General features: G+C 35.5%; 1 protein-coding gene across 7 annotated transcripts in view; it reads left to right on the forward strand.

Moving 5' to 3' along the window:
* Window positions 1-10581, forward strand: part of YTHDF3 (YTH N(6)-methyladenosine RNA binding protein 3) — a 39604-nt gene extending 29023 nt beyond the window's left edge. For all 7 annotated transcript variants that reach the window (XM_005856927.2, XM_005856928.2, XM_005856929.2 and 4 more), the window contains one exon: window positions 7488-10581. Coding sequence is in view for 3 of the 7 variants with exons in the window: in XM_005856928.2 (XP_005856990.1) it covers window positions 7488-7511 (24 nt within the window). In the remaining 4 variants the exon portion in view is untranslated. The remainder of the gene's footprint in view (window positions 1-7487) is intronic.
* The last annotated feature ends 6671 nt before the right edge of the window (window positions 10582-17252 follow it).

Below are 17252 nucleotides of genomic sequence, written 5' to 3' on the forward strand. Positions count from 1 at the left end.
GGCCTTCCTCTTTGGGGTGATCGATCACGGGGTTCCTGCACTGTGACAGGGCACAGGCCAGGCTGGGGGGCCCCCCCCCCCCCAGTGCACAAATTTTTATGCACCAGGCCTCTAGTATAATAATACATGCATAATAAGCTAATTAGACTGACATCCTCCTGGACGTCCTTCCTTCCATCCTTCTGGACAAAGCTGCGGTGGGCGTGGGCTGAGCAGAGGTGGCAGAGGCCGGGGGCTGGGGCCAAGGCCCTTGCATAAATTTCGTGCATCAGGCCTCTAGTATTTATATAATGTATATGAGGCCCCTAGAACCATAAGAATTGCAAAAAATTCACTGTTAAAACTCTTTCTCAAATTGCCCCCCTTAAAAATCATATTGCCCCCCTGGGGGACGTGTGCCCCACATTGAGAACCACTGCTGTAAAGAGTCCAAAATCTGACTTTAAAATAGAATTGCATAAGGATCCTTTGCTTTGGCTCTGAGTGCCTTTTTTCACCGTGTCCCAGTTTAATTTTTTTCCCTGAGAATTCCAGCACACATACAATCAACCTTTATCGCCATATGTTTATATCATATATGTGTGTGTATATATATATAGATTTTTTTAATCGTTTCCTTATTCATTCAGCAGATAAATACGAAAGGTTACCAGTAAGCCACTATAGCCCAGTCTTTTTTTTTTTTTTTAAGCTCAGGCTGCCTGGAAAGGCAAATACAATTTCTCTGTTTTATAATTTTCAGTGTTGAGGGCCATCGTGTCTCATGCTGAATTTATTACTAAGTATTTTATATTTTTATTGTTATTGTACTTGCCTTTTCAGTTTTACTTCCCAGTTGGTTTATAGAAATGTCCTGTATCCTGTGACTTCACTCAATTCACCTATTAGTTCTAGTAGTCCTATAGAACATCCTTAAGATTTTCTGCCTAACAATCATGTCACCTGCAAGTGGAGAGCATTTTACTTCTTTTTGATCTTTGTACTTTTTGCTTTTTTCTTGCAATATTATTTTTAAGATAGTATTACTTAAATATGAAATGAAGTGAAAACTCTAACACTAAAATAAGACTACACATAAAAATAATAATTTAGTGTGTTGGGTGATACTATTTTGTGGAAACTAAATCACAACTCAACGTGAATTAGTCCTAAGTCTTAGAACCACAATCTTACTCTCATTTGGACCATTTTGGACCATGACTGTTCACCATTTTTTACCACTTGAACTTTTCTAACTCTCTCATTTTGTAGTACACTTTGAGGTTATTTGATCTTTGGTTGATACTATATATTAGACTGAATCTGTTTTCTCAAACCTGAATTACTACTTTATTTTATAAATGCACACTTGGGCACTAGATTCTCTTAAAGCAGTTCTTTATCATTGTGTGCTCATGTGGAGGATCAAGAATGTGACAATCTCAATTAAATGGAAGCATAAGTTTTAAGTTTGAAGAGTTGACTTCCAAAAGCAGAACCTCCAAAGCATAGTCGTTGATTGTCCTTTCCCTTGATGAATTTTTATTTTGAATTTTACGGTGCAGAATTGGTCTGTTTTCTTTACATTTTTTGTCTTTTGCTCTATTAATGCTAAAGGACCCATCATGTTATTGGGACAATGCATGTCAAGCTTGTCTCAGTATTATAGCACTTTAATGGTTCTGGACAAATGTACAGGCTTTTGAACAGCTGGGAGTTTTATCCATCTGTTACTGTCCTTGTTCTGCTCTGTAGCATGAATTTTTCCACTCCTGTCAGCCAACCTATGCAGATTTCATTTCTGGTAAGGCATCCTGAAGAATTGAATTTATTATATATTTTAAGTCCAATCATTTGTTCATCTATAAACTTTGTCTTTTCTTGAAATATGCACAGCTTTTTCTTTTAAATTTTAATATGATAATGTGGGGCTTGTATTTTTCTAACTTTTTAATTGTTTTTAAAAACTTTATTAAATTATTTTGTTGCAAAAATAATGTAGCGAGTTTTTGTATGTTCTTTATTTAGTTTTAGATTATATTACATAATCATAGTACATTTATCCAAACTAAGAAATTAACATCGGTACCACAATGCTAAACTACAGACTTAATTTAAAAAATTTCTTAAATTATAGTTGACATACATTTGTATAACATGTAAATGTTCAAGATTTGGATAAGCAGCTTTGCATTTGTCATGTCTCCTTCATGCTATGACAGGTTCTCTTGTCTTCCCTTATTAGACTGAGGTTATAGGATTTGGGGAAGAATACCACATAAGCGGTGTGTCCTTATCTGGTCATATATAACTTATTGCTGGTGATAGTAACTTTGATTACTTGGTTCAGGTTGTGTCTGCTAGGATTCTCCTAAGTAAATGGCTTTTTTCTCCTTTGCATACTCTATTCTTTGAATCAAGTCATTATGTCCAGCTCACACTCTAAAGGAGGAAAATTAAGCCCCACCTCATGCATCAAAGAATTCGTGTGATTTTTTTTTTTATTTAGCTTTTCCATTTGTTCTTTTTCCTACTTCTAGAATATTCATTTTGTCTTGGATCTAGTCTTTTTTTAAAATATTTTATTGATTTTTTACAGAGAAGAAGGGAGAGGGAATAGAGAGTTAGAAACATCGATGAGAGAGAAACATCAATCAGCTGCCTCCTGCACACCCCCTACTGGGGATGTGCCCGCAACCAAGGTACATGCCCTTGACTGGAATCGAACCTGGGACCCTTCAGTCCGCAGGCCGACGCTCTATCCACTGAGCCAAACCGGTTAGGGCTTGGATCTAGTCTTTAGTTATTTTTTCTTTGTGATTTCCTGCTTTTTTTCCTGCTCTGTAATCTGAGATAATTCTTGCACTCGGTATTCTACTTCCCAAATGAGGCAGTGACCATTTCCCCATTTAATTCATCTACTGAAATGTTTAATTTGAAAATCAGATTTCTAATAAGCCAGGGTGTTTGTTTTTTGTGGCATTTGAATCTCAAGTGCCTGCTTGCAAGCTTTTTGTACACCTCCCCCAACCTCCTTGGTGTTCACTGCCTCTTTCACCAGTTCTATTTTATTGTATTTGTGTTCTGAATACTTATTCTCATTTTCTTTCTGGGTGGTTTGGCTTCTTAGAAACAGTTACTTTTCCATGGTGGTTCATTTGTGCTGAGGTCTGCTTAATGAAAACAGAAATTGCTAATGGTGATAAACCTATCTCTGATTAAAGGAAATAAATTATTTACCTGTAATGTTAAAGGCAAGCTGTTGGCCCCTCTGAGGGCACTGAAGAAAATTTTGTTTTCTGGCTCTTCTCTTGATTGCTCATCTGTTAATAAGCTCTGTCAAAAAACATGGATTGGCAAGTAAACTTCCTTCTGGAGTTGACCTCCACAGGCCAGTTTCTGAATCTCAGATCATGTGTTGTCTCCAGTGCCTTTGCTCAGTTTTGAATGAAGAAGAAGCCCTGTGCCAGGGACTCAAAAGCTCTCAAATCTCAATTTGCCTGGATGAGGCCTAGCTCTATTAGTGAAAAATGATCCCTCCACAAATTGTTTTTTGAGTTGTCAATCATTATTAAAGGTACAAATTGAGTTCTATGAATCACTTTGGAAAGTTTGTATGCTAACAGTTGTATGTATTTGAAGTGCCATCTTCTGAACCATCTCTAGAGGCTTAGTCCTTCTCCAGGTGTACTGGATCTTGGCTTTTTTTGTGTAATTCAGGTTTCCTTTCTCCCATTGGTACCTCCCAACTCCACCAGTAGGAGTAATTATGAAGTTGGCTGTGTAATATGTACCTGTCTTAAAGCAGAGGTATTGAGACTTCAGGAGGACTTGAGTTTTATTGATGGGCATTTACCATACTTAGGACTATCAAATTTGTATGTACATCCTGGACCTTTTCTCTTACCTTCAGACTCATGTGTCCATTTGCCTACTTGATATCTTCACTTAGTTGTCTAATAAGCCATCTTAAATGTAATAGAACTAATTCCTTTGCCTGCCCCAAACCTCCTCCATCATATACAGGACACTACTATTCTTCCAGTTGTTTAGGCCAAGACTACTGGACTCATTCTTGATACTTCTCTTTCTCACCCCATTTCTAATCAGTCTTTCAGTAAGTTTTGTTGTCCCTGATTTAAAAATGTATTCCAAATCCAAGCACTTTTCACTAACTGCATCTTTCACCCTGGTCTAAGTGCTAATTATTTTGCTAGCCTTCTTACTGGCCTTCCTGCTGCCACCTTTACTCTTCTTCACTCTAATCAGCAAAATAGCCCTTAAGAGCTCCTTGGTGACAAGTGAGACTGGACTGTTAGTTTTCTCATGCTCTTCATGGCAGTGTTAGTATCAAAGTATTGCTAATGTCAAAATACATCAGGAAATAGGCCTTTTCTGGTTTCTGGAACAGTTGGTGTAAGTTTAGAATTAATTGTCAAGTCTGGGACAATCAGATGCACCTGTAAAACCGTATGAGCCTGGTGGCTTTTTTGGGGGGTAGATTTTTGTTGATTAAACTTCTTTAGTTATAAGTCTCTTCAGGTTTTCTATTCTTGAGTTTATTGTGGTAAATTGTATTTTTAGGAGCTTGTCAATTCTTTAGCTTTTCCTGTATACTGGCATATTTACATTAATGGTATTTTTATTTTTTAGCTGTATCTGTCTTCATTATATTATTTATGTTTAATTTTTTTAAATATCATTCTTTTCAGAGATTTTTTTTTTCCTATTGTTGGATTTCTTCCTCCCCTTCCCCCAGCTTTAAATTGTAGTTCTATGGTTCTTTATTTTTGCTTTGGTTTCATTTTTTCTGCTGCAATCTTATTTTATTTCTTCTACTTTGGGGGACTTACTGCTACACATTTTTAACATATTGGAATTTCCAAATGTGGGTAAGTTGTGTTTTTTTTTTTGTTGGGATTATCTGTTTTGCTTCTAAAATTTATGTCAGAAAATGTTATCTGCATGATACTGACTCTTTGGCATATTGTTACTTTTTTTCTTTGTTCAATGTGCTCTGTCATTATTTGGCTATTTTCTGTATATTTAATCTCTATTTTTACTAACTTGTCTGCTCTAACAATTACTAAGAGAAATATGTTAAATTCTCAATTTTTTTTTCAAAGTTCACTTTTAAAAAATATATATATTTTATTGATTTTTTACAGAGAGAAAGGGAGAGGGATAGAGAGTTAGAAACATCAATGAGAGAGAAACATCGATCAGCTGCCTCCTGCACACCTCCCACTGGGGATGTGCCCTCAACCAGGGAACATGCCCTCGACCGGAATTGAACCTGGGACCTTTGAGACCGCAGGCCGACTCTCTATCCACTGAGCCAAACTGGTCAGGGCTTAAATTCTCATTTTAATTAGGAACCTGTCTTTGTAATTCTGACAACTTTTAATATATAAAGTTGTCATTTTAGTTTAATATTGTTACAGCTTTAAGGAAAAAATTTCTTATTCAGTATGTAGTGATCATTTTATCTCCAACAATGGTTTTTGCCTTAAAGCCCATTTGTCTTATGGTAATATAGTGATACCAGTTTTCATTTAGTTTGCTTTTATTACTTTGAACTTTCCTGTGCTCCTATGTTTTAAAGTTATTTCTTATAAATCATGTGTGACTGGATGTAAATTTTTAAAATCTGAGCTGCTATTTTGTGTTGTCATTGATGAATCTACATTTTTTGATTGCTTGATAGAAATGTATATTTCTGCCATCTTATTTTGTGCTTTAATTAATCTAGATCTTTCTAACTCTCTCCCACTTTTCTGTCTTATTTGAAGTTCTTTATCCTGTGAGTTAGCGGTTATGTGTTATGTACATGGATTATCATCTACTTTATAATATGTATTTTTTATTGATTTGTTTAGAATGTGTAGTTTATTATAGTTCAAACTGAAACAGCATCTTTAACTTTTATTTAAATAACACATGATCCTCATTGATATAACTGATCTCCCTGGAATTAAACCTCTCTTTGTCTAACTTTTCCTTAAGTAGTGTGGCCTTTGTTTTTATAGTTTGGGGCTCTTCATGGAGTTGATGAATTTCTCTAGTTTTGATCAATCATATTTTATGGGAAGAATGAGCAATGTGCTGTTAACATCCTCTTGCTTTATCTATAATACCGTGTTTTATATCTAGCTATTTAAAGCAGACTTCAGATTTCTCATACAAATCTGTTTCATCTTCTGAGAACCAAACTTTATGTTTAGGCTGGATTTATGTTTAGGGCCTTTGCAAAGTTAGGTTAAGTTTCACGGTACCAATTTTGTGTGTGTGTGTGTGTCTTTTCCTTTATGTTGTTTGGTTTTTGTTTTTGCTTATCCTTTTGAGATGTGATTAATTAGCTCTATCTTTTTCATGTTTGTTTTATTTTTTAATTTCAGAATATCTTGCTGATACTTATGTGACTATGAAATAAGTTTATTTGTAGTTATGTAGTAGGACATATAATTAATAGCTTTCTGTATTAAATACTGTTACTCAGGTTCTAGGATTATGTTTAAATGAATTTGGTAACAACTTACAGTTCTCTAATTTTCTGATGTTGTCACAGAGGACAGTAAACTAGTTTGACCATTTGTAAAGTATATTCTTACTTATTGTGGAACATGAAAAATAAAATGAAAGTAGTGAAAGCAAAGAGTCTTATAATGTGTTAAACACAAGTGTTTTTTAGAGTGTGGTTCTTGGACCAGCACTATTAGGATTTCCTGTGAACTTGTTAGAACTGCAAGCTCACAGGTTTGTTCAGCTTCTGAGTTTGGGGACTCAGTAGTGTTTCCACAAGCCATCCAGGTGATTCTGGTGTTGCTGAAGTTTGAGAACCTCTTAGTTACACAAAGATGGTACAAACACACTGATGCATTCAATTGAAAGAAGTTTTATAGGTAAATATATTTGGTTAATAAACATGAAAACATCACGTAGTTTAACTTTTGTTCAAGGGGATTCTGCTTTATAAGAAGAAATTAATCAGTGTTAATGTTTCTTGATGTGGAAAGTTATACTGAACATGAGAATATGATACCGAGGAAGTTTGTGATTCAAAGTATTTTTATTAACCCTGAAAATTTAATAGGACTCTTTTCCAATTTCCTTTTCTATTAACCCTACCTGAGCAAATAGTTTTGAAATTGCTACAGTCTCCTTTTAGTCTCTTTGATACCTCATTATCAAAAACTCTTTGAAAGGGCTAGAAAGATATTATTGTAATGTCTTCACCTTAACCAAAATACTGTGGGAAAATAGGGATGTGGAGAGGGCCTTTACTCTCCTGAAATAAATGTTTGTAGTTTTTACTTAAAAATGATTTGTGGTGATCATCCCACTATGGTGTGTAGAGATAATAGTAAATCAGTTTTAACTAATTACTTGAATTAGTATTTGAAGAACTTTTTATGGAAATGGTTTACATTATATTAATTTAAATCTTATATAAATGATGGCATTTTGTTACATTTTTTGTGTGTGTGTGTGTTGTTGTTTTTTTCCAGGAGAGAAATAGAAACAAACAATAACCATATGAAGATGTCCTCTTAGAATTACAACACTAATGATGTAGACTCTGGAAATGCCTAATAAGTCAAAGAAGACATTATTAAAGCTTTTTTTTTCTGCATAAGGTGACATCTTTGAACTTTTTAACACAGAATTGACTCTTGTAATGATTTTCATCAGCGCATCTGCCCTTATATTCTCACCAAACACACTTGAGAACTGTAACTTCGTCAAGCACTTTCTGTCCTGAAGCTTTTACCAGTATCTGCTGTCTTTTGTAATTATGCATCCTAGCTAAGGCACAGAAGACTGAATGAATGCAAAGATTCATTAACTCTTTGAATTTGTTAAATACTAACAGTTAACTATTAGAAGTGGTTCAATGATGTAAGAGTCACATTGCTTCAACATTTCTTTGTTGTAGTTTTTAAATTGTCGATTTTTAGCTATTTGACAGATTAAAAGCAAAATAATCATGCCATATTTAGTCCTGGAGTTCAAGTCTAAATGTTTATGTGAAGAATTATTGTAGTAAACTTTTAATATGGCAAAGCAACCTTAAGCTCTATTTTAGCCAAATGAAACATAATCTGAGATTATATTAGAACATTTTCCTTGTCTTTAAATTGTTTGGTGTAACAGAATATTGATATGCAGCTTGGTGGATTTCACCAGTTAATGCACATTCTTCTTTCCTCCTTCCCCCAATAATATGTAAACTGAAAAATGTGCATTTGTCTGAGGAATTATTTTGTTTGCTACCACTTAATGAATCTCAAAATTTTGAGTAAATGTACCTCAGTCTAATCAGACTTTTTATGACCTTTATAACTACATTTAAAATCCTTAATTCCTATTTCTGGGTGTTTGCGAGCCTGATTGCTATCATGAAGTAAACATTTATTACTCTAGGTATTCACTAGCTAAATAAACATAGTTCTTGTTTAGCAAGCATATACTGTTCAACTCTTTTCTCCAGCTTTTGCAGTGTCCTGGCATCCTTAAAATACTTTGAAAATATGGCCTTGATCCATGGATTAAATCAGTATCTAAGTGAATGTGTTGATGTTTTATTGATCAGATCTATATAAATGGGAATACAGCATATATCTGGATATTCTTATAGTTATCTTTTTAACATCTTATTTTTTTCATTAGTTACATATCAACATTAATTTTGTGTCTTGAAGCAAATTGATTTTGTATAATTAAACGTGTCATCTGTATTAATTGATCTGATGGCATATGGTTATTAAGATAATGTACTGCCCCTTATATTACTGTTCCAAAAGGAGAAAGCTATGTAGAAAGATATAAGGGTGAAATAAGGGTGAAAATAGCAATACAGTAGATTTGAATACCTTGGTGTTTTGCATTACTGCATTTATGTTTACATCATGTTTAGAAACCTTTTCATTTACATTTACATATTTGATCACTTCAGTTCAAAATTTAGTGGCAGATATTTCTTTGAGTTTTTCATTTATATAATTTTTTTGTACAATGTTTTCTTAAAATGTGCAAATGCTGTATTCAAGTGAAATAAAATACAGTATTTGTAGATAATCGTAGCTATTTCACAGGTCTTTGGTAGTCCCATTGTAGTTATATCAGTGTTTACTGAAGGGAACATTAAAATATTAATGGTATATTACAAAATAAAGACTTTCTTAAAGGAAAGTTGCACCTATTTTACCTTTTTAAGAGTAAGCCATGAAATCTTATCTTGTGACATGTCTCTTAACTATTTATAATAAAAATTGGCATTTGGGTATAGTAACCACAGCAATGTTCTACATCCCTAAGATTATATAGGTAGGACATGTCAAAGATGACTGTAGTCACTCTGGAGGTCCTATTAGAGAACTGTAAAGGGAGACCTCATAGAAAGGATATGAGTCCTCACTCTGAGGTTCACTTTTTCTGGTGCTTTATTAGCAACTCTGAATATTTTTATAAAACTAGTTACATTATAAATGGATTGAGTGTTTGATTTACATTTGGTTTTTATGTAAGAAGTGTCACAGAAACACGCAGCAAGCGGGCTGATTGCAACGGCAGACTCGGAAACGTCTAATGTAATTGAGTAGTCTGCTCATCGTGAGGTGTACATCCCAGTGCCTTTAACCTGGATTTCTAATATCAAGTGAAATGGGTGCAGCATTCCTTTGGAAATAAAAACTTTATCTTTTCAATCGGTAATTATTTTTTCCATTTTACGATTTCTTCAGAGCACCTACTTTCTCTTCCTCCTTGGTCTATCAATATATTGCAAAATGTTTTCCCTCTAAATGAAATGATCACAGGTTGTCTAAATAGCACAACTAACTGAATGTTTAACTGTAGCGACCAAAAAGGAGAGAACCTGGGCTCCACAGCAGGAAACACATAATCAAATGTTTGAATAATCACAAATTAAGACATGCCCAGGAAATTTCTTGCTTAATATTTTTCCAAGATTTGGTTTGAATGTTTCTTATTAAAGTTATCTTAAGTGAGTATTTTATTTTGGAAGGTATAATAGTTTGTATATTTAACAGTAAGGGGGAAAATGTAACCAAAATTAGTATTCTGTCTCTATACTTATTGGTACTTGAAGATTCCTTTCAAAAGAAACCCCAGCCTTTTCATAATTTCAATACTTAATTCCTCATTTTAACTTGTGATCTTTCTAATTCAAAAGCTGTTCTCTTTTTGAATACCATGCATGGAGGTTAAGCTGATGATAAAATGGTTTGCAATAAAAAAGAGTCAGCTTAAGTCATTTAATCATTTCAAGTGCTTTCTGCATCCTATAAAAAGTTTGAGACATTTAAGAGAATTGTGTTTTCATTAAGTTTTGCATATCTTTTGTTATGCCATGTAAATTCCCTTTTTCGTATGATTACAGAAAGGTTATGATAAAATGATTATTAGTTCATTTATATTCACTTGTAGCAATTACATGAGAATTTGAATTTTGTCATGTTTGGGTTTGTTCATTCCCGTGAATGATGGTACAGATAGGTGAGCTTTTCTGTTATGGTACCCAAACTCACCATTTGGTCCTCTTTAATCTTTGAGGGTTTCAATAAAAATTGTTCACTCGTATCTGTGTTCTTTCCTTTTATCTTTATAAATATGTACTGTCTGCTGGGAAACACAACATTGTTGTCGACACTGTCCTGGGTTTCCTGATTGACAGATCTTTCAAGCACAGAGAGATTATAGCACTCATTTTAGCTGGGCACTTAAGTGGGAGAATCAGAGAAAGGGAGGTTAACCATTTATCCTAATCATTGCCCAATTAAGTGGGAGAATCAGAAAGGGAGGTTAACCATTTATCCTAATCATTGCCCATTTAAGTGATTTTATTGAATACCATGACGAAACTTAGAGGAAAAGAGAAAGAGGCCTGTTTATGTTCATGTAAGAGGAGGAAGTAGTGTCACCAGCTAAGAACCTTGATCCTCCATTCTTGGTACCAAGGAATGCTTTTCTAATGATCTGTACATTATCCTTTGGGTAGATAGAGCTTATGTCGGTAGGATTATGGTGACTCTGGATGATACATTTATCATTTCAGGGTTATCTAAGGTACTTGTTCTGATGGGGGAAAACCAGAGTTCAGGTTTGTGATGTCAATACCTGCTGGAAGCATACAACACTGTTGGCCTGTGACCAAGGCAGAGTTTTCTGGAACCACCCCAAGTGTCCTACATTGCAGTATCATCAGAAGCCTCCTTTTTACTGATCAGCGAATGGGAGGGTTTGTATGTCATCAGTACACTTGTATTTGAGATCATACTTCTTACTGACTTGGCTTTATCTTGATTAGGGGTACTAGATATAGTACTTAACTGACGAATTCAAGCTTGTTTGCTTTCAAATCACTGTACTTACCATTGCATAATCTTGATGTACATGTAGTCTTTCCCCAGTCCTCTTCGTGCAATGGAGAGAAGCAGAACTCGCCTATATATCACCTAGTAGTGACAGTTTAAATAGTTTATAAATAGTGAACTAAATTCAGTTTGTCTACCTATAATTTGTTAACCTGTACAACATTGGTACTAAATATAAATTGTTTCTGTAAAACTTAGTATGCAAGGAAAATGGATGCAGAGAGTTTGTAACACTGGTGGGTTCCGCATTCCTTTCTGCTATCCCACTTCCAAAGAATACATATAATACACTTAGATATTTAGATATTCAAGTGCCATTTTAAAATATGGGAGCCCTAGCTGGATGGCTCAGTTAGTTGGAGCACCATCTCCTGCACCAAAGAGTTGCAGGTTCAATCCCTGTCGGGGCCAGTCAGGGAGGCAGCCGATTGCTGTTTCTCTTTCACATTGATGTTTCTCTCTCTCATCCTCAGGTGAGGATTAAAAAACATATATTTTTTAAAAAGGATATTTCTGACACCTCATAACCAGAGTGGAATTATACTGTGTCAGGAAAGAGCTTAAATTCAGCAGTAGAAAGACCAGACTTCCATCTAACTGGTAGAATGATACTGAACAGACCATTTCCTTTGTAGTTAGTGCACTTAGTAAATTCCAGGACATTGGTGTAGAATGCATCTAAGGTTCTTTGCCATTTTGAGAGGCTATGACCTACTCTAGCAATGGCAAATGGTTCTTTTGAAAGTATGTTTGGAAGGCAATATAATTTTTAATATTCATCCTTTATTTTCAGAGTGTAGGTAATGAATACCTCAGATTGTATTTTATTCAATCTGATCAAATGTGACCACTACTTCTCTTAAGTGAATTTTGAAGTCTAGTGGTACAAAATCTCCATCTTTTCCACTGTGCTGGGTAAAAGAAGCAAGAGTATGTGTGTCCCAGAGAACTCCAAGCTTTTTTCTGTTCTGCCACTTTACATTATACTTGATTTTTTTTTTAATGGATTTTGTTTTTTAGAACAGAGCTGCAGAAAAAATTGGGAAGACAGTACAGAAGTTCCCATATACCTTGCACCCAGCTTCCCCTGTTAACATCTTACATTAGTATGGTACATTTGTTACAGTTAAGGAGCCAATATTGACCCACTTTTTCAATAAAGATTTTAAAGTTTTTATCTGATGTCTTTTTTCTGGTCCAGGATGCCACATTACTATTAGTTGTTAGGTCTCCTTGGGTTCCTCTTGGCTGTGATGGTTTCTCAGACTTGTTTTTGATGACAGTATTGAGGAGTTCAGTTTACATGTTTTACAGAACGTTCCTCCTTTGGAATTTATCTTGTGTTTTTATAATGACTTAAAAAATTTTTTATTGATTGATCTGAGAGAGAAACATTGATTTGTTGTTCCAATTATTTATACATTTTTGGTTGATTCTTATATTTGCCCTGACTGAGGATCGAATCTACAACCTTGGGATATCGAGACAACTGAGCCACATGGCAGGGTTGTTGAGTTTTATGATTAGACTGTGATTAACGAGTTTTGGGGAGGAAGACCACATAAGTGAAGTGCCATTTCCATCGCATCATTATGAAGGCCATGGCCTGTTGATACTGACCTTGATCACCTGGCTGAGATAGTGTCATTTTCTCCATTCTAAAGCTACTTTCCCCCCCTCTTCCTCCTCTTCATACTGTACTCTTTGGAAAGAGGTCACAGCCCACCTTTGAGTGGCTAATTATGCTCCCGTTTACCCTTGTGTTTTGAAAGAGGAAATGGGAATCTATTTTATTACTTCTTAGCCTCATGTCAACAGGCTTGTGAGTGAATATGTTTTCTTTTTGTATATTTTTAGAATTCCCACCCTCCTTCCCCTTCCCCATTTTTCAATAGAACAATTATATATTGGAAGAATTCTAATGAATACTCACACCTACTCCCTGAATGCTAATTGTGTGCAAAGCAGAGTGATGATTTTATTTTATTTTTTTTCTTTCTTTTTTTTAAATTTTTTTTTTTACAGTTTACTGCCTGGTACAATTAAGTTTTCAAATATTTATTTCAATTAGCCAATTAGTCTGAAATAAAGTTTATTTTTATTGTTATTTTTAACTTTAGTAGTCCTAGGTTATAGACAACAAATGATGTTAATTAAGTTTCTGCAATTAGCCTTTGAGTAACTTTACACTAGTTTTGTCAAAGAGGCAAAAACACAAATTATTTACCTTTTATATGAGGCCTAATATAATTAATTTTTAATTGCAGTCCTTCAGATATTTGAAGGAAACTTCTCTTTGTTTACTTCCAGAATAACTTTCAGGCCATACTTAGAGAATTTCAACTAAAAAGAATTTTTGTCTTTCTTTTTACACTAAGCAACAAATGTATCAAACATGGTTGCCTTTTTTCCAGAGTGATGATTTTAATAAAGGATTGAAGGTGTGTTAAAGAGAAGATTCAGATTATGTCAAAATATCTTTTATTTTGTATTTTTATGATCCAGGAAAGTCATTTTTAATTGAATTTATTGGGGTGACATTGGTTCACAAAATCATACAGGTTTTATAAGTGTACAACTCAAGGAAACATTATCTGCACACTGCATCATGTGCTCACCACCCCAAGCAAAGTCTTTGTCCCCATCCCCTGCCCCTTTGCCAACCTCCCACCCCCATTTCCCTCTGGCTATCACCACATATTGGCATATATATATTTTTTAATGGAATGCTTTTGAAGCTCTTCTTAGGCTCTGGCCAAGAACATAGACTTTGATGTCAGATAAATCTGTCTTGGAATCCTGGGTCCACTAAACTAGCTTCGAGCCTAGATTTCCTCATGGACTAAAAAATCCTATATAATAAAAGCCTAATATGCTAAGTGTCTGGTCGGCTGGTCAGCCATTCAACCAATCAAAGTGTAATATGTTAATGATATGCTAAGGCTGCTCAACCACTTGCTATGATGTGCACTGACCTCCAGGGGGCAGACGCTCCAATCTGTAGGTTAGCTTGCTGCTGGGGTCCGGCCAATCGGGATTGAGTGAGACCGGCTGGACACGCCCTGGAGCCCTCCCACAGTCCCTCCCCAGCTGGCCAACCTCCCTCGTGGCTCCTTGGCCCCAATCGTGCACAGGTGGGGTCCCTCAGCCTGGCCTGCACCCTCTCGCAATCAGGGCTGAGGGGCCCCCTCCCCCGAGTGCACAAATTTTGTGATCCGGGCCTCTAGTATATATATAATAGAGCTTATTTCAAAAAGATTAAGTGAACTAGTATAAAGTGCTTAGCACAATCCTGGGCCTATGGCAAGCAAGCCCTTAATGTTAACTTCTCACATGTTAACTATCCTCTTTTTTCTTATGGAGAATTTAGAATTTATTGATTGCCATTGAAGATTTCTTAGGATAATCTTCACTGCTTCGAAGGTTGTAGAAAGTTTCTTTCAGTTCATATTACATCATTGAGATCCTGAGACCAGTCACTGCCTGAATAAAACTTAGTTAAATTACTGTTTATCTTTATTTTTGCAACTTTTGGTTTCTAGAGTTTTCAGTGATTGCAAGCCATGCTTTTGTTAAGTAAAATGTGACAACATAGAGTTAGTTTATCCTGCTAGAGCAGAGCAGATGGCAGAACTAAAGACCAATTAGACGAAAAGGAAAGCAAAAGTGTAATAATAACACGAAAACCTATGAATAATAGAAGACAGGTGAAAGATGAAAATTAGATCAGAAGTGTTTTTGTTTTGCTTGTTATAAATGCCCATTGATATGGATTTCATGTACGTATGTTAGTAAATTGTAAGAATTTACTAACAATTCAAATTGTAAGAAATACTTACAATTCAACATGGAAACACTGATGTGTTACCTAGGTGATACTGTTCAACTTTAGAAGGAAGAGGTATTTGCCATAAAAGAAGATGGCGGCCCTGGCCGGGTAGCTCAGTTGGTTAGAGCACTGTCCCGAAATGCCAACATTGTGGGGCACATACAAGAATCAACCAATGAATGCATAAATATATGGAGCAAAAAATTGTTCTCTCTCATCAATAAGTAAAATTTTTTTAAAAAGATGGCAGTTCTAACTCCTCTAGTATACAAAAGGAATGTATCTTGAGGTTAAAAGTTTACAAATAAAGCTTCAACATAATATTGTTGCATGCTAACATTAAAACTGTTGTCTCCACCTAGTATATTAAGCTTATTATTTCTGCTTGGGGTTGCTGTATTAACAAGTTCCTCTGTAAAGCACAATTAGTCTTGCATTTCATAGCTATTTTCTAGTTTCCTCATGTTTGTATGCTTACCAACATTTGTCTGTGCATTCTAAACTTATTTATTCCAGTTGTACTTGTTTCTGTTAGTATATTTAAGTACCTAAACTGATAAAATGTGACAGAGTTGTTTCTATGAAGACTAAATTGACTGCTTTGGAAATACCTGATAAAGGTGAGTTTTCTAATTATGTATAGATCATAAAACTAAAAATATACCAGGAAAACCACAAAAATGTAGAAATTTGCACATATTTTACGAGTGTATTTCAGTTCTCAGGGAAATCAGATGATGTATTAGAAGTGAGGAGTGGTTCTTAGAAGAAAGACATCAGTGAACTCGAATTATTAGAATAGCTAGCTAGTTATTAATAAAGAAAGGGAGCAGATGGAATCGGACATGACAACCAGCCATTAGCCAGGCTTACCAAGGGAGGGAGAGGGAAAATTCATTTGCTAGGCACATACGCAGTAGAAGCCAGGGGGGCACACTGGGAGGGAAGCACACGCACCAGTGGAAACCAGATGATGCAGCAGAGCTTTGGGGCATGCTCAGTAGGAACCAAAATGGTGACATGAGGGCGTGGAGTCCAGCCTGGGAAAAGGATGGATTGGATGAGGGTGTTGAAACCCCAGAAGATCCAGGAAAGAGATTGGAATAGGGGGAGGGCTGGGAAAACCCAGGAAGTGGGTTAGGTAGTTTGAAAGAAAGCCTGCTTGTTCCTGAAAACCAAGAAAATACGTGAAGGATTATCAGGGATCTTGGCACAGATGCTATTAGAGCCTGCCTGCCCTCTACATGCCCAAAGGTGTACTATTTCTCTTCACCCCAATAAATCGTGCCACTATTCTTAAACTTCTCCCATGCCTGTGTCCTTTGAAATTCCTTTCTCCTGACACTACAAGAACCCATTTTCACTGGCAACAGAACCAACAGATTCCTCATCAAAGAAGAAGTCGTGGGCCTATCAAATGACTGGTGAATTAAGGTATATGCCTTTTTTCAATTAAAATGTTTAAAGTTTGTTTAGATCACGTTTTATGAATCCACTCCTTCACTAACAACTGTTCCATCATGTAACATTGTTCATTTTAAACATTTTAACCTAAATTATTCTTTTCCAAATCCAAAAACTTTCTTCCCTCTGCATTTAAGAGGCTAACCAATTTTTTGCATGTGGCTGTGTGTGTACATGTGTAACAAAAGTATTTATGCCACTGTCAGAAAGGAAATGTGAAACAATATTTATGCCACTGTCGGAAAGGAAAAATTATCCTCAAGTTCTCTGGCTTCATTAATAAAGTAACACAAGACAGATTATCATCAGAAAAATTAAATTTTGATAACATGCATACTGATAGATCCTCCCTTCTCCCAGCCGGTGGGCGGAGTATGACATAACCTGCAGCCCAAAAATACCTGAGTGACTAACCATGTACCTTATATGAACTATACATTGAATCACTAATCAACACCTGCCAAATGCCCTAAACCAGCGGTGGGCAACCCCTGGCACGCGTGCCAAACATGGCACGCCAGTAACTTTTGCTGGCACACAAAACCCTCTCTTATAATCTTCCATTTACAATTTTTTCTTAATAT

This window comes from Myotis brandtii, unplaced genomic scaffold, assembly GCF_000412655.1.
Source record: "Myotis brandtii unplaced genomic scaffold, ASM41265v1 scaffold1053, whole genome shotgun sequence".
In the NCBI taxonomy this organism is placed as follows: domain Eukaryota; kingdom Metazoa; phylum Chordata; class Mammalia; order Chiroptera; family Vespertilionidae; genus Myotis; species Myotis brandtii.